This window comes from Saimiri boliviensis, chromosome 8 (assembly GCF_048565385.1).
Source record: "Saimiri boliviensis isolate mSaiBol1 chromosome 8, mSaiBol1.pri, whole genome shotgun sequence".
Lineage (NCBI taxonomy): Eukaryota > Metazoa > Chordata > Mammalia > Primates > Cebidae > Saimiri > Saimiri boliviensis.
Window position 1 is genome coordinate 115232265 of NC_133456.1, and position 26600 is coordinate 115258864.

The 26600-nt window shown below is 50.8% G+C and overlaps 1 protein-coding gene across 1 annotated transcript; it reads left to right on the forward strand.

The window, feature by feature from the left end:
- The first annotated feature begins 305 nt into the window (after positions 1 to 305).
- On the forward strand, positions 306 to 26059 carry ASB13 (ankyrin repeat and SOCS box containing 13). The gene is made up of 6 exons (XM_003939049.4): positions 306 to 532; positions 11225 to 11412; positions 13116 to 13266; positions 15342 to 15476; positions 22880 to 23071; positions 23948 to 26059. Exons 1-6 carry the CDS (start codon positions 490 to 492, stop codon positions 24073 to 24075), a joined length of 837 nt encoding a protein of 278 aa, XP_003939098.1. The 5' UTR covers positions 306 to 489; the 3' UTR covers positions 24076 to 26059.
- The last annotated feature ends 541 nt before the right edge of the window (positions 26060 to 26600 follow it).

The following is a 26600-nucleotide window of genomic DNA, read 5'->3' on the forward strand; positions in this document are numbered from 1 at the left end:
TGTTTTGCACACGCTTGCACAGGACACGCGCACAGGATGCATGTTTGGTACAGGACACACGTTTTGCACATGGAAACACATATCCATGCTGCGCACAGGGACCCAGGGAAGTATGCAGTGGATACATGTTTACACACAGCTGCATGTTTTGCACAGGACATATACACAGGATGCATGTTTTGCACAAGGACACACACGTTTGCATAGGACACGTGCACAGGAGACGTTTCGCACGGGACGCACGGTTTGCAGGTGCAAGCGCACACACTTCTCGGCTCGACGGGCGAAGCGGGGTGGCAGTGACAGCGGAGTCGGGACGCAGAGACAGCGCCACCGGGAACCGCGCCAAGGCGGCGAGAACTACAACTCCCGACGCGGTCGCCTCGGGCCGACGCACAGCCCAGCGCAGACTGGCCCCGCCCAGCGGCCTCGCGGGTTCAGTCCCAGGTGCCCGCGCCCCGAATCGCGGGGCGGCCGCGGGCGAGCCGCATGGAGCCCCGGGCGGCGGACGGCTACTTCCTTGGCGACGTGGGTACGTGCGGGCGCCGCGGGGGGCAGGGCGAGGGCGCCGCGCCGGCTCCAGGGGCTTGCGGCGCATCCCAGGGCCTGAGCCGGGGAGCTGGTGGCGCGCCCCGCGCTGGCTTCGTGGGCGGAGGCGTCTGGTGGGGTGGGCCGCGGGGAGAGCAGGGTCCCGGGGTGCTGCGCATCCCAGTCGGGCTCTCATGCCTTGCACCGTGTCCCAGGCCCGCTCACTGCTGGGCCGCGGTCCGTGGGGCGCGCCGGGTGTGGAGTTTTGCAACCGCAAACCCACTGAGCTCCGCGCGCGCTGGGGAAGGTGTGGGGCGCGTGCGGGGCAGTTGACCAGTGGCGGAGAGAGCCTGGGAAACGCCCACGGTGCCCCCTCGCGGGGCAGCCCGGCGCGAGCCCACGGTGAGAGCTGAATTCCCCTCCACGGGCGCGCGGGAGGCGGTGGCGCAGTGTCTGAGCATCCTGCAGAGACGTCCACGTGACCCCGAGTCCGCTCTGCAGTGAGGGTGGCCCTGGGGCACCGCGGCACACTCAGAAAAGTGCGGTCCCAGTTCTGCAGGCAGTCCCCTTTACCGTCCGAGCAGCCGAAGTATGAAATGGATTTGAGGGAAGGACACTCTGGGGAAGCAAATTTTTTGCTGCCTATGAAGCAGTCACATGGTCAACTGAAATGCACGGTGGAAGCTCGATGAAATCCTAAAAAGAAAAAAAAAATCTAAGGTATATTCATTCCGGTGAAAACAGTAGTGCACCTAAGAGGGAGAAGCCTTAAGGTAAATTTAGGTGAAGAGGAAGTTGCAATCATAGCAAGGCAAAGATATTTTAATTGACTGCAAAATAACCACCTTTGGCATGATCAAAGGTACCTAATAAGCATCTGTTTTTACTTGGCATTCCAGTCCAGGCAAGCACAGGACTTTGATCCTGACAATGTGATCTATCTGCATTTGATTAGCTTAATTGAATAAGCAGTGAATAGCTAACGAGGGAAGCTTATTTAAACACATATTTTAATATTTCTGTTCATGACTTCACTTCGGAGCATGTCTTCTGCATCGTTTGTTAAGGGATGCATCTGTAGAAGAAAAGCACATTTTAAACTCATAAATCTGCAACTTTTGAGGTTCACTGTTATTTTTGACATTGTCATTTTTAAATTTAATATATTTCTCCCCAAATAAGTTCTGCTGATACTTTTTATTCCCAATGTAATGAATAAGCTGAATGTGTTGGATCCCCAACAGTACTGCCATCCCAGCATCCCAGCAGTAGTAGAGGCGAACTGTAGGAGCTTTAGCCACTTTTAACATTCTGACTTCCAATTCTGTGTGTGGTGTAGTCTAACCAAAACATTTAGGTTTTCAGCTGTTGGGCGGACTCTCATGCTTGTAATCCCAGCACTTTGAGACGCTGAGGCAGGCGGATCACTTGAGGTCAGAAGTTTAAGACCAGCCTGGCCAACGTGGCGAAACCCTGTCTCTACTAAAAATACAAAAATTAGCTGGGCATGGTGGCGGGCGCCTGTATTTGCAGCTACTTGGGAGGCTGAGGCAGGAGAATCACTTGAACCAGGGAGACGGAGGTTGCAGTGAGCCAAGATCGGGCCATTGCACTCCAGCCTGGGTGACAAGAGCCAAACTCTATCTCTAAATAAATACATACATACAAATACAAAAATTAGCCAAGCATAGTGGCGGGGTGCCTGCAATCTCAGCTACTTGGGAGGCTGAGGCAGGAGAATTACTTGAACCTGGGAGGCAGAGGTTGTAGTGAGCCAGGATCACACCACTGCACTCCAGCCTGGGTGACAGAGTGAGACTCTGTCTCAAAAAAAAAGAAAGAAAGAAAGAAAGAAAGATTGATTCTGCATTCCCTGTCGATGTCCTTCGGTGGGAGACGAACCTCTAACCTACTGGCTGCACCCCAACTCCCCCATACGTTCCCCCAGGGTCCTCCGGTAGAATTGTGTTTTTGTTAAAATCAGGTTTCAGTGTCGACGTTATTGTAACTGTGAATATTACAGCTGAGTCACTTGCTATGTGGGGTCTGTGTTTCTCTCCTTGTATAATGCCTTAACTTTTCTTGGAGATGGTGGCTGTTCTTTTTGTTTACCTGTGGGTTCTTGCTTTTCTTGGAGATGGCCGCTGTTCTTATGTTTTCCTGTGGCTTCGCTGTTCTCCATGCACGGCCCCTCAATTATCCCCAGACAGTACCCTCGTGCCCTTCAAGTGAGTGGCGGGTCCTGTGTTCCCTCTCTACTGGTTCAGTGTTTGGAGACCTGTCTCCTGCAGCCTTGGGTCTTCAGCTCTGCCTGCTGCTGCTCTGGGAAGCCAGGGTGGGGGTGGGGCAGGGAATGTCTTCCTGCTCTTTAAGGGGATTTGTGCATCCCTTTGCGTTCAGCGCCCTCCCAGGGGGAGCTCAGATTCCCTGCTCTTTGCTGGTCCCCACCCCAGGTGCCAAGCCCGCCTTCTCTATCCTGGTTGGCCACGGCGCCAGCCTGCTCTTCAGCTCCCGCAATAGTCTGGAAATCACTCCCAGCCTGTTTGTTTTCTACTTGTTTATATGGATGTATGTCTCCCCACCCAGGTACCCTCAGCTGAGTAGGATCTTTGCTGATGGGCAGAGAAGATTCTCTGTGTTTAATCAGAAACACAGCTCCGTTGTTCTTGATTTCAGTGTCGGAGCGGGGAGAGGGAGAATCCATTAGGGTAGCAGGCCAGGGCATTTCTAATGGGTAGAGAATTACCTGGAGTGGGAGGCTATTTCATCCTAAAATAGGAAATCAAAGGGGGCATGTTGACAAAACCAGAAAAACTTATTTAAGGCCAAAAAAAGTATCAAAGGAAATAATAGTAAGTTACAAAGACTTAGGAAGCATGTGTATGGGCAGAATAGTACCTGAATGTTCCTTCTCCACAAGGCAGCCCAGGGAGGCGGTGCCTGCTGTCCTAAAGGAAACTGAGGCTTAGTTGATTTAGGATGAAAAGTGTTCCTCAGGTTGGAGCTCAGGGGTCCTGAGTCAGGCCTGAGCTCCCACAGTGCCTTGAGGGTGGGATTGGGATTGGGGGACTCTCCCCGTGCTCCCTAGGCCACCGCCTTTTGGGGTGGACCAGGGGCAAGGGAGGAGTCGCGGTAGCAGATAATTCGGTGAGTGATGAGGGAGTCTGGGGAGGATACGAGGGATAATGCAGCGAAGTCGGTGAATTCCCTGTGGTTTTAGCGCCATGCTAGTGGAAGGAAATGCCCAATATTTGCCAAGCTGTCCTGATACCTTCGGTCCTTTCTCCCTTTCTTTGGTTCCTTTCCTCCTTAGCCCCCTATTTTCACCTCTTTCCTCCTTGTCGTCTGCTTTCATTTATTCTTTCCCTCTCTTTTCCCCACTTTTCATGAGTTTTGACCATTTTGTCCCTCTAAGAAGGCAAACCACTGGCATTTTTGCCTCATTGAACACATCTTTTTTTTTTTTTTTTTTTTTTTGAGACGGAGTTTCGCTCTTGTTACCCAGGCTGGAGTGCAATGGCGTGATCTCGGCTCACGGCAACCTCCGCCTCCTGGGCTCAGGCAATTCTCCTGCCTCAGCCTCCTGAGTAGCTGGGATTACAGGCACGCGCCACCATGCCCAGCTAATTTTTTTTTTGTATTTTTAGTAGAGACGGGGTTTCACCATGTTGACCAGGTTGGTCTCGATCTCTCGACCTTGTGATCCACCCGCCTCGGCCTCCCAAAGTGCTGGGATTACAGGCTTGAGCCACCGCACCCGGCCTCATTGAACACATCTTAAAGTCAGTCTGCTGTTTGACCTCAAGTTTACGCACAAACAATATTTTGGGGATTCATAATGAAACATTTAAAAAGACATGGTTGAAAAATATCAACATAGCCACAAAACACTGAGCCCAAACTTTTAAGTGGGAGTTTCTACACAGAAAAAAAAGATCAATATTTTTCCCTTGGCTTTCAATGGCACTAAAACTGAAATTTGCAATGTGCTATTAAAATTTAGTGATAATTGTTCAGGCACCATGGCTCATGCCTGTAATCCCAGCACTTTAGGAGGCCAAGGCAGGTGAATTTCGAGGTCAAGAGTTCAAGACCAGCCTGGCAAAGATGGTGAAACTCTGTCCCTATTGAAAAAAATACAAAACTTAGGCAGGCATGGTGTCAGGTGCCTGTAATCCTAGCTACTCCGGAGGCTAAGGCAGAGAACTGCTTGAATCTGGGAGACAGAGGTTGCAGTGAGCCGACATGGTGCCACTGCACTCCAGCCTGGGCAACAGAGTGAGACTCCATTTAAAAAAAATAATAATAATAATTTGGTGATAATGATAAGTGCCATGTGTTAGGCACTCTCTTTGTGCTGAGTTGTCACATAGACTGTCTTTAGTTGTCACCATGAAATCCTTCATTTCTCTTTTCCTCTGATCTCTTTGTCTTTGTGGGTTTAGCCCCCACTTTTATTCCTATCATTTTCATGTGGTTTTGGACGGCAGATGAATGGATACCACATTCGGCTGTCCTTTTCTGGGAGCGCTGATTGTCTAGGATTTATTTATTTGTTTATTTCTCTTTCTCTTTCTCTTTCTCTTTCTTTCTCTCTCCTTCCCTCTCTCCCTCCCTCCCTTTTTCCTTCCTTCTTTCCGTGTCACTCTGTTGCCCAGGCTGGAGTGCAGTGACATGATCTCGGCTCACTGTAACCCCTGCCTCCCAGGTTCAAGCGAGCGATTCTCCTGTCTCAGCTTCCAGCTTTTGGTTACTTTTTTAAAAAAATAATTTTTCTATTTTTACTTGTAGTAAAGAACACATAACGCAGAATTTACCACCGTAGCCATTTTCAAGTGTCCATTTCAGTAGGGTTAAGTACATTTACATTTTTGTGCAGCAGATCTCTAGAACTTTTTCTTCCTGTAAAACTGAAATTCTGTCCCCATGAAACACTAACTCCCCAGTTCCCCTCCCCCCAGTCCCTGGCAACCACCTTTGACTACTCGAGGGACCTCACATAAGTGGAATCATACAGTATTTGTCTTCAGAAATGGCTCATTTGTTTTTTTTTGAGACGGAGTCTCGCATGGTCGCCCAGGCTGTAGTGCAGTGGTACGATCTTGGCTCACTGCAATCTCCACCTCCTGGGTTCAAGTGATTCTCCTGCCTCATCTTCCCGCTAAGATTACAGGCATGGACCACCATGCCTGGCTGATTTTTGTAATTTTAGTAGAGATGGGGTTTCCCCATATTGCCCAACTTGGCCTCCCGTAGTGCTGGGATTACAGGTGTGAACCACTGAGCCTGGCCAGAAATGGCTTATTTATTGATTGATTAAGTTTTGAGATGGACTCTTGCTCTGTCACCCAGGCTGGAGTACAGTGGTGCGATCTCAGCTCACTGCAACTTCTGTCTCCTGGGTTAAGCAATTCTCGTGCCTCATCCTCCTGAATAGCTAGGATTATAGACGCATACCATCATGCCAGGCTAATTTTTGTATGTTTAGTAGAGACTGGGGTTTCACCATGTTGGCCAGGCTGGTCTCGAACTCCTAACTGCAAGTGATCTGCCTGCCTCAGCCTCCCAAAGTGCTGGGGTTACAGGCGTGAGCCACTGTGCCTGGCCCAGTAATGGCTTATTTGACTCAGCATAAGGTCCTCAAGGTTCATCCATGTTGTAGCATGGGACAGGGTTTCCTTCATTCCCAAAGCTGAATAATATTCCACTGGATGCTTTGTTTGCCCTAGCTGCTGGCGTGGAGAATAATGCTGCTATGAATGTGGGTGTACAAATGAATGTCTCCTCAAGACCCTGCTTTCAGTTCTTTTGGAGCTATGCCCAGCAGTGGAGTGACTGGATCATGTGAGCTTTTATGTTTAATTTTTGTAGGAACTGCTGTACAATTTTCCACAGTGGCTGTACCATTTTACATTCCCATCATCAGTGCACAGGGGTGTCAGTTTCTCCACATTCTCTCCAACACGTATTTCTTTCTTTCTTTTTTTTTTTTTTTATAATCCTAACAGGTGTGAGGCAGGATCTCATTGTGGTTTTGATTTGCCTGTCTTTAATGATTAGTGATGTTGAATACCTTTTTTTATGCTTGTGGCCATTTGTGTATCCTCTTTAGAGAAATGTCTGTTCGAATCTTTTGCCCATTTTTAAGCCTGGTTATTTGGGGTTTTTTTGTTGTTGAGTTGCAGGAGTTCCTTGTGTATTCTGGACTAACTCCTTATCAGGTATATGACATGCACATATTTCCTCCCATTCTGTGGGTTGCCATTTCACTCATTATGCCCTTTGATGCACGGAAGTTTCTTTCTTTTTCTTATCATGTCTGCTGCTGCTTTTTGCTCTTAATTGCTGCTGCTAAGACCACAGCAGTTGATGTGATTCACTAGAAATAAGTTGCGTTTTCTTTATAGGTTGGTCATAGAGGGAAATAAAATTAGATTTCCTTTAAAAAATGTTATAGTTGTAACTGAACCCAGATTCGGCTGTTTTGCTGCTCAAAAGCCAAACAGAAGCAACAAGAGTTGGTGGCAGTTTTATTTGGGAGCCAGCAAACCAGGAAGATGGTAAACAAGTGTACAAAGTGCCATCTAAGTCAGTACAGATTTCGGTTTCTCAATTCTGTTGAGGGCCGTAAGAAGAGGAGGCTGTTGGGATCAAGAGGTAACGGAGGACCACGGACATCTGGACACCAGCGAGGGTCCAAGGAGGCTGGGAACATCTTTGTCCTTGATCAGGTCACAGTGCTCCTATAAATCTTTAACAAAACATAACTAGTTGTTTACATGCTTTCCTTTTAATCCCAGAGTTAATTTTAAAACTATGTGATTGCTCTTTTTGCATATTATCTCAATGCTCTTAAATTATCCCAGCCTCTGTGTAAGAATGGGTAAAAGCCTCTTAAACAAAAATGTTGGTTCTTTTGCTGTTTCACTGCTACACAGACTTATCATTGGTTTTAGTAACTCCTTCCATTCATTTACTCATCCACTCACTCACTGAGCAACCACGTGGACACCAGCGTCTTCGTGGATAGTGCCAGGTGATGGGGTCCACAGGCAAGTAAGCAGTGCCTGAGATAGACCCAGCTGCAGCTCTGCAGCTTCTGTGACCTCCTGGCCATCCCTGGGTGCGGGGGCTCTTGCTTCTGAGTCCCCGTCACCAGACGTGATCGCAGTTGTCATGTTGTGAATTATCTTTTTTTTTTTGAGATGGAGTTTCGCTGTGTTGCCCAGGCTGGAGTGCTGTGGCACGATCTCAGTTCACTGCAGCCTCCTCCTCTGGGTTCAAGTGATTTTCCTGCCTCAGCCTGCTGATTAGCTGGGATTACAGGCGGGTGCCACCACGCCCAGCTAATTTTTGTATTTTTAGTAGAGACAGGGTTTCACAACATTGGTCAGGCTGGTCTCCAACTCTTGACATCATGATCCACCTGCCTCGGCCTCCCAGAGTGCTGGGATTACAGGTGTGAGCCACCGCGCTTGGCCCGTGTTGTGAATATCTGCACATTTATTCCCTGGTCCCTAACTGTGAGCTGCCTGTTGCTGCATCTTAGTCCTCTTTGTGTGCCGCAGCGGGAGACGCTAAATGCACCTGGACGTCGTGAATGGAGGCAGGTCGGGAATGCGCCTTCCCAGCTCAGGCAGCCTCCTGAGATATACTTTTCTTTTTTGCTGCAAGGCCTAGGCCTCACCCTGCCTTCCTCTTCTTTTTCAAGTGGCAACCTCTCCTACCCTTGGGATTTTGCTCCCCGTGGGTTAATTTTAAAGTGACACTAAGCCACTTCTCAGTAACCGCAGGACAGCAGTGGGTTACTGTTCATTACTCCTGGTGGGGCTGACGGCCACCTGGAGATGGTAAGTAGAAAGTTCCACAAGCTTGACTTTTACATTTTGTAGGGATTGAATCTTCCTTTCTGCTTCAGTTTTCCCTGGTCTCCACTTCCTGACATAGGGTCACCCGGGCTCTCTGGCTGTGGGCAAGACAGGTAGGAGGCTAAAATACTGCAGACAACGTTTATTGAGCAATGACTCGGTGCCAGCCCCACCCTTTAAGTGCGTTTACCTGTTTCAATTCGTTTAATGTTCATAGTCCACCTATGCAGAGAAAATAGTATTACTACTTATAGGTAAAGAAATGGACACTCAGGGAAGTTGGGTTTGGGGTAAGCTGATAAAAGGCTGAGCTGAGTTTCCATTGAGCAGTTCTGAGCAGTTGTGGCACCAGGGAACTCTTAACCTTGTACTCAGTGCCCAAAAGAGAGGTGAGGTTGGGGGTAGCAATGTGGGGATTGCTAAGAGCAAACAGAGTCATCAGCACTAACCGATGAGACTACCCACCTGCAGAAGAAATTCGCTGCAGATACACGTTTTTTTTTTTTTTGTTTTGTTTTGTTTTTTTTAATATACGGAGTTTTGCTCTTGTTGCCCAGGCTGGAGTGCGGTGGCATGATCTCGGCTCACTGCAACCTCTACCACCTGGGTTTAAGCGATTCTCCTGCCTCAGCCTCCCGAGTAGCTGGGACTACCCAGCACATGCCACCACGCCTGGCTAATTTGTTTTATAGTTTTAGTAGAGACAGGGTTTTTTCACCGTGATGTTCAGGCTTGTCTCAAACTCCTGACCTCGTGATCTGCCTGCCTCAGCCTCCCAAAGTGCTGGGATTACAGGTGTGAGCCACTGCACCCGGCCCAGATACACTTTGTGAAAGTATAATCTGGGGAAGATCCAGGTGATAGGCAAGTTTTTCAGGGACATATCGGAATAGTAAAAGGAAACTGTTGATTGAGAAGAGGTGTGTGATGTGATCTTGTCTGCTTGAAGCTGGGGAGCTGGCAATAAGGATATGTCAGCTTGCCTCCAGCACTGTTGTCATTTATGACGTTTTAAAGTTTCTAGAAGACTCCTCCATGTCTGAGATGGGTGCTGAGAAAACATAGGCATGGCTTCTGCGTCTGGGGAGTTTATGATCTTTACTAGTTACCGAGATTTTGTCTGCACCTGGTTTAGGCAGTAAAGAAATGTGACTCTTAGCCGGGTGCGGTGGCTCACGCCTGTAATCCTAGCACTTTTGGAGGCCGAGGTGGGTGGATCACCTGAGGTCAGGAGTTCGAGACCAGTCTGGGCAACATGGTGAAACCCTGTCTCTACTAAAATACAAAAAATTAGCTGGGCGTGGTGGTGTACGCCTGTAGTCCCTGCTACTCAGGAGGCTGAGGCAGGAGAATAGCTTGAAACCGGGAGGTGGAAGTTGCAGTGAGCCGAGTTGGTGACACTGCATTCCAGCCTGGGTGGCAGAGCAAGACTCCATCTCAAAAGAAAAAAAAAGAATAACCCAGTTAACATCATCCTTAAAGGTGAACAACCAAATGCTCTCCCCCTGAGACTGAAACAAGACAAGGATGTTGGCTCTCACCCCTTCTGTTCAACATGGCACTGCAAGTCCTAGTCAAAGCAATTCAACAAGAAAAAGAAATAAAAGGGCCAGGCACAGTGGCTCACACCTATAATCCCAGCACTTTGGAAGGCTGAGGCGGGCGGATCACCTGAGGTCAGGAGTTCGAGACCAGCCTGCCCAGCATAATGAAACCCTGTCTCTACTAAAAGTATAAAAATAGGCCGGGCGTGGAGGCTCAAGCCTGTAATCCCAGCACTTTGGGAGGCCGAGGCGGGTGGATCACGAGGTCAAGAGATCAAGACCATCCTGGTCAACATGGTGAAACCCCATCTCTACTAAAAATACAAAAATTAGCTGGGCGTGGTGGTACGTGCCTGTAATCCCAGCTACTCAGGAGGCTGAGGCAGGAGAATTGCCTGAACCCAGGAGGCGGAGGTTGCGGTGAGCCGAGATCGCACCATTGCACTCCAGCCTGGGTAACAAGAGCGAAACTCCGTCTCAAAAAAAAAAAAAAAGTATAAAAATTAGCTGAGTGTGATGCCACATGCCTGTAATCCCAGCTACTCGGGAGGATGAGGCAGGAGAATCACTTGAACCTGGGAGGCAGAGGTTGCAGTGAGCTGAGATCATGCCATTGTACTCCAGCCTGGGTGACAGAGTGAGACTCTGTCTCAAAAATCAGTCAATCAATGGCATCCACATTAGAAAGGAAGAAGTTGAACGATCTTTGTTTGCAGATGACATGACCTTGTACATAGACAAGCCTGAGGAAGCCATTAAAGTTGAGTAATGAAAACATGGTTTCTTAGGGCACTCGCGCCGAAGACACTGTCAGTGCAGGACTTTGAATGTGTGTGTGTGAGCGTTGCGGGAAGTGTTTCCCAGAGAAGTTGTTTTACCTTGGCCCACCTGGAGGATGTAAACTTTTTACCAGAGTGGACAATTGGCAGGGGGCAGAGGGGGGCGTGTCAGTGGGAAGGATGTGCACAGAGGTGCAGGTGTGGAACTGCGGGGAGTGGTGAGTGCCTATACCTGCAGAGTGGGCTTTGCACAGGGCGGTGGTGGGAGGTGGGCCGTGGAGGTCAGCCAGCGGGGCCCACAGGACGGAGCCCCTTGTAGGCCAGAAGCTTGGACTCCAGCCTTCAGGCAGTGGGGGTGGCTCAGGGGTCTTTATAGAAGTGCTGGGACAATTGCATGATCACGGATGGTACCTTGGTGGCATCAGAGGCCCTGGAGTCTTACATATGCTCATGTGTCCTGGATGGAAGTGGCAGGGTCTTAGCGTTAGGTCCCCTTCCTTTCCAGGTTTCTGGGTGGAGCGGACCCCTGTGCACGAGGCAGCCCAGAGGGGTGAGAGCCTGCAGCTGCAGCAGCTGATCGAGAGCGGCGCCTGTGTGAACCAGGTCACTGTGGACTCCATCACGCCCCTGCACGCAGCAAGTCTGCAGGGCCAGGCGCGGTGCGTGCAGCTGCTGCTGGCGGCCGGGGCCCAGGTGAGTGGCCCTTCAGGGAAGACCCCCAGACTGGCTGCAGCTGCCAGAATGGAGGAGAAGTTGGGAAACAGGGCCGGGGCTGCACTGCGTCCACTGCACACAAGGACCGGGAAGCCCATGGCTGAGAAGTGCTCGTGGACCTGGCTGTTAGGAGGTCGTGGTGGTAGAAGAAAGGGCAGCCTGAGCAAATTGCTGGTGGGAGCGCCAACCCTGCCGTGAGCAGGAGAAAGCAGGCTGCAGCCTAGATACAGGCTTTCAGGGGCGGCCCGGCCTGGACGCAGAGCTGCTGCTTGGGCCCAAAGAGCAGGGTTCTGGCTCCAGGATGCCTCAGTGGGATGCAGCCAGCCTGCTCTCTGAAAAAAGGAGCAGAAGCAAAACTCTGTGTTGCTGCTTTCCCTGGTGTAAATGTTCCCATCCTGGCCGGTGTTAAGCCACCCGGGGTTTCTGGTTAGCAGAATTCCTGGTACTTTGGCAGCCGGCTCTCCTGAGCTGGCAAACACGGGCCCTGCACACCCCTGGCCAATGTATAAGGGACACAGGGCTCTGGTCTCAGTTGAAGCCGGGGGATTGGCAGGGAAGAAGGGAAGACGGTGTACTGTTTACTCTTCCCGAAAGCTTGGAATGAAACCAGTGTCAGTGTGTACCCAAACAGAAGCTGAATTTGGACAAGTGCTAAATAAAATTTGCTAATTTGGGGAGTTGCCTTTTTCCTGGCCTCTGAGTTTCTCACTAGGGGAGGCGTGGTAAGCAGTCTCTGGCAAGCCTTCCATTGAGGGTAGAGTTGTGTGTGTTTTTGGTTTTTTGTAACAAGGTCTTACTCTGTCGCCTAGGCTGCAGTGCAGTGGCGTGATCACAGCTCACTGCAGCCTCGTCCTCCTTGACTCAAGTGATCCTCCCACCTCAGCCTCCCAGGTAGCTGGGACCACAGGTGCATGCCACCATACCCAGCTAATTTTTGTATTTTTTTTATAGAGACAGGGTTTTGCCGTGTTGCCCAGGCTGGTCTCGAACTCCTGAGCTCAAGTGACCGTCCCTCCTCGCCTTCTAAAGTGCTGTGGTTACAGGTGTGAGCCATCATGCCCAACTGAGGTTAGACTTTTTAAACACCCCCCTTTTTTTTTTGAGATGGTGTCTTGCTTTGTTGTCCAGACTGGAGTGCAGTGGTGTGATCTTGGCTCAGCGCAACCTCCACCTGCCAGGTTCAAGCAATTTTTCTGCCTCAGCTTCTCGAGTAGCTGGGACTATAGGCACGTGCCACCATGCTCGGCTAATTTTTATATTTTTAGTAGAGGCGGCACCATGTTGGCCAGGCTGGTCTCAAACTCCTGACCTCGTGATCTGCCCACCTTGGCCTCCCAAAGCGCTGAGATTACAGGCATGAGCCACCATCCCTGGCCCCTTAAAACCCATTTTTAAAGCCTGCCTCTCCCAGCTTGCAACCTAGAGTTCCCCTGTTCTGCTCTGTGCTTAGCAGAGGGTGGCAAGGGGTTGGCTGAGCTTATCCTGCCTCAAGAGAAAAGAATCCTGAATGAGGTGACTTCTGTACTCAGAGGCTATGGGCGCCCCCAGCCACCTGCTGTCTCTTTCAGTGTCCTTGCCTCGCACATAATAGCAAACTCATGTGTGAAGATGAACTGGCAGGCCGGGAAAGCGGTTGCACGGCATTTCCCTGCCCTTTGACGCTTGTTTCTTTCTCCCATGAGGTGGACGCCCGCAACATCGATGGCAGCACCCCGCTCTGCGACGCCTGCGCCTCGGGCAGCATCGAGTGTGTGAAGCTCCTGCTGTCCTACGGGGCCAAGGTCAACCCTCCCCTGTACACAGCGTCCCCGCTGCACGAGGCCTGCATGAGCGGTGAGTCGGCGGACCCAGCTAGGCCCTGGAAGTTTCTTCCTTTCTGGAATTAAAGGGCTTTGGGAGTGAAGCAGAGTGGATGGAATTGGGAGCCCTTGGCCGGTGAAGGACAGTTCCGAGTCTGTTTCTGGCTCCTGGTGGCTCAGCTGTGGCGATTCTAAGCTTTTCCTCCTTGAGGTTTGCGTCCAGGGCTGGGTGGGTGACTCTATGGTAGGATTCTGAGTGCAAGCCTGGGCTCCTCTAGCCCTTCCACGTTAGCACCAGGGCCTGGGGGACTCAGCAGAGGCTCACCTGGGCTTTGCTGTAGGTTGCTCTGCAGGCCCCTGGTTGAGATGGGAGATGACGGAGCAGCGTGTCCCGACAGCCTGGGCCAGGAGGCTGTGCGCAGCGCTCTCAGAGCAGGCTCAGGGCGCAGGTGGGACCTCAGCTGCCCTCCAAGAATGGGCAGATGGCAGAGGCTGGGAAGATCAGAGCGGACCCCGAGCATGGGAAACAGTCCTTGTCCTGTCTTACTGCATCAGGAGCTCCTAGTGGAGCGGTGAGACCAGCTGGTGGGACAATGTTTAAACGGCAGAGTAAGGAGTTTGGAATCTAGCCTTATGAGTAGAGGTTGAAAACCGTGGCTTGCATCGTGACTGGCCAGCATGGCCTTTGTCTTTGGATGCACGTCTGGGGTGCGGGGTTTGGGGTATGTGCCCTTCCACGGTGCTGGCAGGGCCATGGCTATCTGTGGTTCACAGATACGTAAACTGCGGAGTAGGTTTACCCCTGGTTTCTGCTTTGGGGTCTTTTCATGTCTGCAGGCCATGGGAACAGCGCTAGGGAGCTCTTGAAAGTTTCTGAGCAGATGTTGAGGGTCAGGAAAACAGAATTTGGGGAAGCTTCATTTAGTGGCCCTCCATGTGCAGATAGACGGAGGTGGCGATGGTGGTCAGGGTCTCCTGGAAGCAGAGGGGTGACCTGGGACCATTGCTGGGGTCAAGGTGCCCAGTGCTCAGAGTAGGCTGGTGGAGTGGGATGGGTTCAGTTAGAAGGCTTGGGGGAGGAATACATAGGATTTGGTACAAAGAGGAGGCTTGAGAGGTCAGAAGTGAGTCAGGTTTGAGCTAGGAGTGGGGACCCCAGGAAGGGAGAGGGCTCTGGATTGGAGACAGTGGCCGGCTGCCAGCATATGGCTGTGGGGCTGGTGGGGAAAATCAGGGAGCTGCCAACAGTGAAGAGGTAATTGAGTGACAGGAGAGGATGGAGCCTGGACGGACTGCACAGGGGCAGGAGGGTGGAGAGCCTGGAATCTCGATCCAGATCCACATTATAGACCCAGGAAGGGGAGCACTGAAGGGGCAGGAGAGGCCGGCGCCATGGCTCATGACTTTGATAATCCCAGCACTTCGGGAGGCTGAGGAGGGCGGATCACCTGAGGTCACGAGTTCAAGACCAGCCTGGCCAACAAGGTGAAACCCCGTCTCTACTAAAAACACAAAATAAATTAGCCAGGCATGGTGGTACATGCCTGTAATCCCAGCTATTTGGGAGGCTGAGGTGGGAGAATTGCTTGAACCCAGGAGGTGGAGGTTGCAGTGAGCTGAGATCGTGCCATCGTACTTCAGCCTGGGTGACAGAGTGAGACTTTGTTTAAAAAAAAGAGGCAGGAGAGGTGGCTGCCATGGGGCACAGGAGGATGACTTGCCTAAGAAAGTCTGGGGGGTTTCCTGGGAGGCTGGGCTCAGTGCCTGCAGCTGTGGGTAGACACAGGGTGGTGGGGGGCAGCAGGAGAGTCTTCTCTGGCTCATTCTAGGTGGTGCCCCAGGCCTTCTGTTCTCACAGCAAGAGGCCAGCCAGGCCTGTTTCTCCCACTGCCAGGCGGGCCATGAGCCCTCCCCTCCCCAGGGGCACGCAGAGCTGTGTCCTGGCTTCCTGCGGGCAGGCCATTCGGGGTGTGAACGCCTCCTTAGGTCAGGACGTGGGCGCCGGGGATGGAGGCCTGCCGCAGCTGCCGCCTCTGGCGCCTCTGTCGCGCTTGTAGTCTGCAGCGTCCGTATTCATGGGCACGTCCCGCCTTTTCCATTTGTCTCAAGGGAGTTCCGAATGTGTGAGGCTTCTTATTGACGTCGGGGCCAATCTGGAAGCACACGACTGCCATTTTGGGACCCCTCTGCACGTGGCCTGTGCCCGGGAGCATCTGGACTGTGTCAAAATGCTGCTCAAAGCAGGTGCGTGGATGTTTCCCTGAGCGGGTGTTTACCTACGGAGTGCATATTTACAGATTTATCTGAGAAGTTTGTCTGAATGCGTGTACACTAGCAAGGCTGTTCACCTGAGCCGGTGTTTCCTTGCAAGCGTATTTACCTGAGCGGGTATTTTCCTGGGCAGGTGTTTACCTGCACTGTGCCTGGCAGAGAGCTGGGTAGAGGAGTCAGAGGGACCAAGGTTGGAGGCTGGCTGTCCCGCTTGCCAGCTGAGACCTCAGGCCCGAGTTTACAGATCTGAGGACTGGAAGAATCTGTGCTGCAGGTGGCTGGGAGGACTGGAATAGTTCCTGGTGCCTGGTGTGTCCTAGTTGGTATGCAACAAATGCCAGTGACTATTTCTAGAGATCACAGCCCGCTGTCCCCACAGCTGCCTGGTGAGGTTGCTGCCTGAATTCAAGAGAGAAGGGGTTGCAATGGGAAGTGGAGCCACAGGTTTAGGAGAATGGAGCATTTGGAATCCAGGCCATTGTCAGGTGTTCAAAAAAGACTCGGGATTGAGATTCCTAAGGAGGGAAAAAAAAAAAAATCAAAACTAAAAAGACCCAACCAACTGAGGATCAGGTTCAGGACCTGTCTATGGCAGAAGTTTTCAAATGTAGCCAAACAAAGTGACTGTTGTTGCAGGTTTTTTTTTTTCTTCATTAACCCAATTTAAATGTTTTGTTGAAGGAAAATTTTAGTTTCATCATCTCATCCATCCAAATTCTGGGTGTGGTGTAGAATAAAATAAAACTGCTCACGATGGCTGGGCATGGTGGCTCATAAGTGTGGTCTCAGCACTTTGGGAGACTGAGGAAGGAGGATTGCTTGAGCCCAGGAGTTTGGAGCAGCCTGGGCAACATAGCAAGACCCCACCTCTAACAACAACAACAAAAAACCTGTTAAGGATAGGAAGATCATGAATCCACCCCCCGCCCCGTGACAGCCATTTGAGCTTCGTTATATATTTAGTTTTCTTTTTTTTTTTTTTTTGAGATGGAGTTTCGCTCTTGTTACCCAGGCTGGAGTGCAATGGTGCGATCTCGGCTCACCGCAACCTCCGCCTCCTGGGTTCAGGCAATTCTCCTGCCTCAGCCTCCTGAGTAGCTGGGATTACAGGCACGTGCCGCGCCACCATGCCCAGCTAATTTTTTGTATTTTTAGTAGAGACGGGGTTTCACCATGTTGACCAGGATGGTCTCGATCTCTTGACCTCGTGATCCACCCGCCTCAGCCTCCCAAAGTGCTGGGATTACAGGCTTGAGCCACTGCGCCCGGCTTAGTTTTCTTTTTTTGTAAGTATGCTTTTCTTTTCTTTTTTTTTTTTTTTGAGATAGGGTCTTGCTCTGTCACCAGGCTGGAGTTCAGTGGCGCGATCTCGGCTCACTGCAACCTCCGCCTCCTGGGTTCAAGCAATTCTCCTGCCTCAGCCTCTTGAGTAGCTGGGACTCTAGGCACCTGCCACCATGCCCAGCTATTTTTTTTTTTTTTGTATTTTTAGTAGAGATGGGGTTTCACCATGTTGGCCAGGATGGTCTCAACCTCCTGACCTCGTGATCTGCCCGCCTCGGCCTCCCAAAGTGCTGGGATTACAGGCGTGAGCCACTGCGCCCGGCCCTATATGTAGTTTTCTATTGAAGAATCATATTTGCTTTCATGTGCCACTTTTAAGTCTTTTTAGTGGAAAGGATTCATTTTGTGTAAGAATAATTGTTGGGGTATTTAAAATTTTTTTATACGCTGTCTTAAAAATGTCTCCATTCGAAGCAGACGTCCGTGTGTCCGGTCGAGCTGCCCTTCTGACAGCTGGATCCGTTTCTATCAACACAGGGCAGTGATTCCTGTCAAGCCTTTGTGAGCTCGCTACATGTTGGTTCCGTTTTTACCTTGGTTCCTTTTGGTGTGGTTGCAGGGAAAAGGATCAACTTAGTGTTTAAAGCAAACATCCTTTCTGGATCAGTTGTGATGCCTTTGCAAGTAACAGGAAGCCACTTCCACCTGGGAAACAGTGGCAGGCATTTCTAGTTCAGGGGGCTTCGGAGCAGGTTTAGGGGCGGCTGGACCGGAGGTTCTGTGGTGTCACCCAGACCTCAATTTCTTTGATTTTTGCAATTCTGCTTTTCTCAGTGTTGACTTTATCCTAAGCCTCTGGCTTCCCTGAGCAAGGTCACGGGGCTGCAGTGGCTTCAGGCCTGCATGCCAGACATTTCCCATGTTAAGCTTTCTGGGGACTCTCAGAAGAGTGGAAAATCCCTTTTCACACACCCCTCCCCAGTCCTGCTGCCCAAACGTTGCCAAATTTTGATGGGCTGAAGCCTGGGTGATTAGAACCGATGAGTATGGTCAGGGGAGAGGGATTGGAGCAGGCGGGGCCCATGCTGGGGCTGAGGCCAGGTCTCCTCCTGCGCCTGCCACACGACCAGGAAAGGAAGGGGCAGCTGTGATGCCCACTGTCACCCTGAAGCGGGGTTCCTGCAGCTCTCCCTGGAGTTCGCATGCCCCTGGGGAGTTAGATGAACACGGCTTTCTTGGGGGAAGCCTCCCCACTGTGATTGTTGCTATCGACTCGATGCTGTGGGGAGCGTCCAGCCATCAGCTCCACGTGGGGTTCCTGATTCCCACCCTCCTCTCGGGCAGTCTCCCCTAACACCCCTCGTAAGAGCAGATGGATCATCATCCTTTCCTTAGGAACCATTTCTTAATTGTGGAAAATTTCAAACGTGCAGAGAAGAAGAGAGAAACGACAGCATGCCCCACATCCTCACACACAGAGGCTTTAGGAAGTAATGATTCTGAACTTTTGGGGTCAGGTTATAGATCCTTGGGGAAACCAAAGGAAAGCCAAGGACCGTGTCTTCAGAGAAACAGAAGAGTGGGAAATCTCTTTTCCCGCACCCTCCCCAGTCCCTTTGCCCAAACTTTGCCAAATTCTGATCGGCTCAAGCCTGTGTCATTTGAACCAGTTACTGTGGAGAGGGGGAGGGCCTGCACCAGTCAGGGCCACATGATCACAGGTGCTTTTGTGTGCGGTTTGAGAGCTTGAGCTGTGAGGCAGCCGCGTTGCGCCCCTTGTGGGATGAGGAGATGGTGGTTCTGGCGCTTTGTAGGTGGTGAGGCGAGTCCAGGAACCAGACTGTATTTGCAGAGGAGGCGGGGGTGGGGGAGTGTGAAAGTCCGGTTATTATGGTGAGGTAATTTTTAATCTGATCGCTGACAGTGAATATTTAACTCTGCCAGGAATGTTCAGAAGTGGCTCCTGAGGACGGTCATGCCTCCACTTTGATTCTCAGCACTGACCCTGGCACAATTAAAAAAAGTTCTTTAATTGTTTAATTTTTAAAAATTTTTAATTGTTTTTTTAAAAATTTTAATTGTTTAATTAAATTTTTTTTTTTCTAGTTTCAACAAGCACATATTGGGCTATTTGTGCTGACGTTCCAGGATTGCGCCAGCCTGGGTGTGCCAAGGTCTTAGAGGGTCCCTTCATTGCTGGCCACGGGTTTTGGAATCCACTGTAATCCTATTTTGCATTGAAAGCAGGATTTTGATAATGAGCCTGTGTTGACCCCTTTTCTCTGAAGGATGAAGTTCAGAGCGTTTAATTCCCCGGTTGTTTCCTAGCTCCCTGTCTTTGTCTCTCCGTCTGTCTGTCTGTCTCTGTCTCTGTCTCTGTGTCTCTGTCTTTGTCAGTCTTTCTCAAGCCTCTCAGTTCAAGGTATGTCACCATCCTCACTTCACACAAAGCCACTTTCTTTCCCTCTCCTACCCTCCTTCTCTTTCTCTCTTCCTTCTCTTCTTACCTCTGTATCTGTTCCCCTCTTTTATTTTTTGACACAGAGTTTTGCTGTCACCCAGGCTGGAGTGCAGTGACACCATCTTGGCTCACTACAACCTCCGCCTCCTGGGTTCAAGTGATTCTGGTGCCTCAGCCTCCCGAGTAGCTGGGATTACAGGCATGAGCCACCATGGCTAATTTTTGCATTTTTAGTAGAGACGAGGTTTCACTATGTTGGCCAGGCTAGTCTCGAACTCCTGACCTCAGGTGATGCACCTGGCTGGGCCTCCCACAGTGCTGGGATTACAGGCATGAGCCACTGCACTGAGGCGTGTATTTTTAATGCACATAGCTGATGGGCTTTCCTCGCCGACTCTCTTCTTGGCTCACATGGTGCTACACTTTCAGGGTCTATCCATGCTGCTGCGTGCACCCCGGCCTGCTGTTTCACTTCAATTCTTTATTCACAGTTTCATTGCCTTTCTTATTCACCTTCCTTCCCTTCCACCCAGTCAAATGATGCCAAGCACACATTTTGAAAAGATGTGCATTGGGAAGGCCGCCTCTCTGCAAGAGCCCCTGGCCAAGGCCTTGCCTGTGGAGCGCTGCAGGGAGTGTGAATTTTTTTTTTTTTTTTTTTTGAGACGGAGTTTTGCTCTTATTACCCAGACTGGAGTGCAATGGCGCGATCTCAGCTCACCGCAACCTCCGCCTCCTGGGTTCAGGCAATTCTCCTGCCTCAGCCTCCTGAGTAGCTGGGATTACAGGCACGCACCACCATGCCCAGCTAATTTTTTGTATTTTTAGTAGAGACGGGGTTTCACCATGTTGACCAGGATGGTCTAGATCTCTTGACCTCGTGATCCACCCGCCTTGGCCTCCCAAAGTGCTGGGATTACAGGCTTGAGCTACCGAGCCCGGCCTATTTTTAGAGTTCTTTTCAGCCATCGTGTCCCCCTGATGGTGAGAGAGTAGCTGTGCCTCCCTTGGGCGTCTTTCTGTTTTTTTTCCTTTTGTAAAAATAGAGATCATCACTTTCTCTCCCAGTTGGCAAGAATATTACCAGAATTAATGACATGAGAGAAAGCTACTTGAACTTTAGATTCTGTGGATGGTACAATCTGTTTTTCATTACAAGTGTATGCTTGGTGTTAAGAGTTGCTTCTTCCATGATTGCAGCATTTGTACTGGAGGAAAACCCCTTATGTGAAAGACAGGGCGAACTGTGGGGAAAATATTTTTTGAATCTATTGCTTTTAAATATTATTTTTTGTAGTACATTTCTGCTGAATTCAGGACCTAGGTAATTTAGCGTTTTTCCTAATTGAGAGATCCTTCTTCTGGTGTGTGCTGTGTCCCGCGCTGCACAAGTCTTCAAAGACGGAAGAAGGAATGGCGGGGGATAAAGACAGACATACAGACAGACATAGATAAAGCTGGACCAGGTGGTCCAAAAGCTGATGGTGTCAGTCTCTTCAGCTCCGACCTGCCTCAGAGTACTTTACCTTACATGTTTACAAAGCACATCGCAGAGGGAGGGCGCACTTACGTAGAACAGCCTGTGGTTATACTTCTCACGCTTCAGTTAACGTACTTCAGCTAACAGCTATCTTGCAGCAAGGTCAGTGAGAGCTGGTTGTCTTTTTCTAGGCCTCTCTGCTCTTCTCTGAGACATACACATTCCCCTATTATGGTTTCACTACTCTGGCGTTCGCCCAAAGCTCACAGCAGCCTTGCTGCTGATGCCCCCAGAGCGGGTGGGCTCCTCTGGCTCTCTACACCTTTTCCTGGCCAGACTTCTGAGTTTTGGCTGTGGGAATTGGAAAGAACTTTCTTCACTTCTGTCATCACTTTGGAGGGCTGGGACAGTTGGAGTTTTGTTCTTTTTTGCCCAGGCTGGAGTGTAGTAGCACAATCTCAGCTCACTGTAACTGCCACCTCCTGGGTTCAAGTGATTCTCCTGCCTCAGCCTCCCGAGTAGCTGGGATTACAGGCACCCGCCACCACGTCCAGCTAATTTTTATATTTTTAGCAGAGACAGGGTTTCACTGTGTTGGTCAGGCTGATCTTGAACTCCTGACCCTGTGATCCACCCACCTCAGTCTCCCAAAGTGCTGAGATTACAGGTATGAGCCACTGCACCCGGCTTGGCTGGGGCATTCTTAGGATCATGCCATGAATGCTGTTATGTGCATGGTTCTTATGTGCTTTTAGGGGATTAAAACATTTTAAAGCAGAAAGCAGAATTTTTCAGATAGTTTTTGAGCACAGGAACTAGAAAATGTAGCTTTCCACCCTTCAGGTCCTCTTCTGACCCTCTGAAATTGTCGGTAATTGATCTCTCGCTGGTGGTCTGTTCATTGTAAAATCCCACTTTTGATAATATTTTGTGGTTGCGGTTTGAATCTGTCATTTGGCAGATTATTTTACTGATGCTGGGCGATTTGCTCGGCTTCTTTAAAATAATTCTTATTCATTTTATCTTATAACCTCCTTTGTTACAGAGGAACAGACTTCGAAGAAAATGGCATTTTCTTGCAAAAGAATTCTGAAGCCCTGGGAGTCTATTGTATGGGATTAATGATGGCTGTGCCCTAAGAATGATGTTTTGCAAAAATATTTTTATCAAAATTTTTTAGTGCATTTAAAAAATGCAGTATTTGACCAGATGTGGCAGCTTGTGCCTGTAGCCAGGAGCTCAAGACCAACCTGGCCAATGTGGCAAAACCCCATCTCTACAAAAAATACAAAAAATAGCTGGATGTGGTGGCTCTCGCCTGTAATCCCAGCTACTAGGGAGGCTGAGGCAGAATTGCTTGAACCCTGGAGGCGGAGGTTGCAGTGAGCCAAGATTGTGCCACTGTACTCCAGCCTGGGGGACAGAGTGAACCTCTGTCTCAAAAAAAAAAAAAAAAAAAAAAAAGCCATATTTAGCTACTAATTCTTTTCGTCTTTCTGAATGTCTGCTTTTTTTTTTTTTTTTTTTTTTTTTAAATTGTGCTACTTTACTTTTGATCAGCTTGTTGAATGTCCGCTCCTATCCTGAGAAAGTTGAGGAGTGCAGAGCTCACTCTCTTCCCTGAATTGCCTACTGTATTGGGTACATTATCTGTTTTCCTTTTGTAAAAGAACATGCATTGTTAAGGAATGTTCATTCTTTCATCCATCCAGTGTTTCCAGAGCCTCCGTCCCGCACCCGCAAGAGGAAGCAGCAGAGTGTGTCTGTGCTGCAGGCCAGGTGGGGATGCTGCAGGGGCTCTGATTGGAGCTTCCGGCAACCTCAGGACCCCTGAAGGCGGATTGATAGGGCATTAGAACCGTTAACTAGGGATGTTTTTTGTATTGTTTTTCTTCTTTCCGGTTCTATTTCCAGTTATTTATTTATTATCACTGCCTGCCTTTACCTCTCTTCTCATGAGGGGGAACAGTAAGTAATTCCTGCTTTTGGATGTTGAAAACATTTTTGAAAGCTGTGGTAGAGTCTGTCTCGATTTTGTCTTCTGGATGGGGATTGCTTCTGCCTACGGTGCACACACATGTGGCTGTCCCCCCGAGCCCCCACTCCAAGTTCTCTTCTCGGTGAAATCTGTTCCCGGCTCTTGACCTCCAGGGGCCAACGTGAATGCCGCAAAGCTTCATGAGACGGCCCTACACCACGCGGCCAAGGTCAAGAATGTCGACCTCATCGAGATGCTCATTGAGTTTGGTGGCAACATCTACGCCCGGGACAACCGTGGGAAGAAGCCGTCTGACTACACGTGGAGCAGCAGTGCTCCTGCCAAGTGCCTTGAGTACTATGAAAGTGAGGCACCCCACTGAGCGCGCCCCCCGCCCCCCACCCCTCCAGCCTTCAGCCTGGGCCCCTGTGTGCTGGCTCCCTGCGGGCTTCAGTGGAGAGCGAGGCTGTTAGTCCTGGCTCCTGCCCTTTGCACCAGGACAGACCCTTGGGCACTTTGCTGGGGCTGTTTGTGGCGCTGCCCCAGCTCTTCCTGGGGCCAGTGGCCTGGTGCAGCAGGAGCTGCAGCTGACGCCTGCCCAGCACCAGACCTGTGCCTCCTGTGCTGGCTGTTTGACAGAAGAGCCTCCTAGCTGTAGATCAGGTGTTTGATGACAAATCTAGGTGCTGAAATAAAATGCTGTGGCTCAAAAACCAAAACCAGGCAGGGCACAGTGGTTCATACCTGTTATCCCAGCACTTTGGGAAGCTGAGGTGGGCAAATCACCTTAGGTCAGGAGTTCTAGACCAGCCTGGCCGACATGGGGAAACCCTGTCTCTACTGAAAATACAAAATTTAGGTGGGCGTGGTGGCAGGTGCCTGTAATCCCAGCTACCTGGGAGGCTGAGGCAGGAGAATCACGTGAACCCAGGAGGCAGAGGTTGCATTGAGCCGAGATGGCACTCCAGCCTGGGCGACAGAGCGAGACTCTGTCTCAAAAAAAAAAAAAAAAGGCAAAAAAACCCAAACCCACAAAATGCCATCCAGTTGACATCACCCGAGTTTCCTTTCCTGGGCTCCCTTCCTCGGGTTCCTGGCTGTCCTTACAGAGATGGCCTGCAGGATGCATCCTGGTCCCAGGGAAAGGGAGGTGTTTCTGATTCCATCTGAGTTTATTTGGTTGCAGGGGTTGTGCTCCTTCCTGAAACTCACCTCACATCCTTCCTCATTCCCTTTTACAGAGACACCTCTGACTCTGTCACAGCTCTGCAGGGTGAGCTTGAGAAAGGCCACCGGCGTCCGAGGGCTGGAGAAGATCGCCAAGTTAAACATTCCGCCCCGGCTCATCGATTACCTCTCCTACAACTGAGCTGCAGGCAGAGGTTGGGCAGCTGCCGCTCACCGCTGGCTGCCCCTGCTGTGCCCAGCATTGCCCCGAGAGGGGTCTCTGCCCGTTCCTCTGAAGCAGCGTGATTGCTGTAGCAGGCGTCCCCAAACTTTTTGCACAGGCGGCCAGTTCACTGTCCCTCAGACCACTGGAGAGCCGCCACATACTGTGATCCTCTCACTGACCACCAATGAAAGAGGTGCCCCTTCCTGAAGTGCGGCGGGGGCTGGATAAATGGCCTCAGGGGGCTGCATGCGGCCCGCGGGCCGTAGTTTGGGGACGCCTGCTGTAGACAGAACAATGCTCCTTTGAGTCCCTTCCTGCGCTCCTGTTTGGGCTTCTCCCCTGGATCCTGGAGAATGTTTCCAAGGCGTTGGGAAGGCCTCGGTCTCAGGTCACAGTTGTGGGTGTGGCCCTGTGCTGTTCGGAACCTACCCTCTCACTGGGCGTGGGCCCAGCTGTCCAGTTTTCCTCTTTTACAGACCATCCTCAAAGGCACTGTAAGGACAGGTGGCTCAGGGAGCAGAGGAGGCTGACAGAGCTGGGGACTCAGGGCCTGGTTGCTGACTCCCACCCGCCTGGGCAGCTTGCACAGGTGCACAGGTCCCAGGTGCAGGCCACCACCTCTGGGTGGGCACCAGGACTGCCCTCGGTGCTCATAGGGAGTGGTTGGGCCACGGAAGCTAGGCCTGGAGTCGTGGACTGAGACCACTGCTCTGCTGGCTCTCTGTCGTGTGGATGTTTTTCCTGGAGCACTTTCCAAGCCTCCCCGCCCCCCACCCTGAGCCTGGGCCCATCCACCACTCAGGGCTTTCCGTGGGTCTTCGTCAGGGAAGGCCCTGGCTTTGTATTCCCCACAAATAGCACTGAGTTTCTTAGGAAATGCATCTTCAGCATTAGGTCTCAAACTCTTATAAAAGTTTATATGTAGGATAAAAGCCTTTTAGAGGATGCGTATGCTGTCCCTCTAAGGTTTTGCTTGTGAGCCGTTCAAACCGACAGCAGCATGAAGGTGTATATTCTCGTGGCTCTGCATTCCCAGTGCAAAGGGCTGTTCGGAGACTCTGGGCATTACTTTTCATCTGTTTCTATAGTTGTCAAATGAATTCACCCAACCTGCAGTTTGCTAACTCCTTGAAGCTATCAAATTAGTAGGGAGGCTGCCTGCACCTAGGGGCAGCGTCACTCACTCACAATTTGGTTTTGGGGATACTTGTGGAACATCTGTCACGCACCCAGCACTGTCCCAGTGCTTTGAGTAGGACGGGAATGGGACTCTGCAGCCAAGGCAGGAGAAGAAAACCTGGCAGTCCCATCTTGCAGTAATAGAAACAGGTCATTCTGCATGATAAGCCCCAGGTGGAGGATTCAGAGCCCATTGAGACTGCATGGGCCACCTGAGAGTCTTTGTCTTCCCACCCACAACAGGGAATTAAGCCGGAGGACCTTTGCATGATTTGTTCTGGGATGTGTGGTTTCTGGGGCAATGAAGAAGGGGTCAGGCCCGTCCTAGAGACATTGTGCCCAGAAACGGGAACGTGGTACTTGCTGGATGCACCCAGGTGGCCTGAGCTCACGCCCCGGACTGCAGAACAGAGTGAGCCCGAGCTGCCCACGGCAATGCTTCTCCTCGTGGACTCGTGGGGGTGGAGCCACAAATCGGGTGAAAAACTTCACGCTGGCTGCCGGGGCGTTTCTCTCCTCCAGCGTTCCCAGCCGTTGTGGGGCTTCGTCTTACACTGAGATGAGCATTCCCATTCAGTCACGGGCTCAGATACCAGTTCTGGAACAATCGGTGTTTCTGCATGGAATAACAACCATTAAAAATAGCATTAGGTTCCTCCCTTTCATCTTTGTAACTGATTCTTGCCTCTAGCAATGACATCTGGTGACGCCTCACAGCAGAGCACTTAGCTCAGAATCAGGTCCCCATGGCGGTTACGCAATAAAAGTGGAATAAAGTGCACCCCTGTGTTCACACGATCCTTTTCTCACGGGGCAGAAACACCAAGATGGGCGCGGCCTGTGGGCATGGAGGGGCGAGGTGGGTGCGGCCTGGGTGGGTGGACGGGCTGCTCTCGTCTTGCCACGTTCTAGGTCTTTTGGCAGCGCTGTGCTTGTCAGTGATGCACAACTTCCCATGTCTTCCCGAGGTCTCCTGGTGCCCACTTTGGCACCACCCTGATGTGGACTTTTCTTGGGGGAGACGGACGCTGTCCACGAGACCAGGTGAGTGGGATTTTGGGCTCTCCTCCACCATTACGCAGGTCTGTGACTGCAGACAGGTTTACCCGCTTCTCTGGTCTGAGTTGTTCTGGAAAGCTGCAAAATCGGGGTAACAGGTCAGACTTGGAGCATTGAATGGGTCTTGACGACCAACCACCCAACCAAGGCCCTCCCCTCAGTGGGAAGAGGTGGGTTCCCACTAGCCTCAGGTTTTTGTGAGGCTGAAATTAGAGGATTGAAAGATGCCTTGGCCAGGTGCGGTGGCTCCCGCCTATAATCCC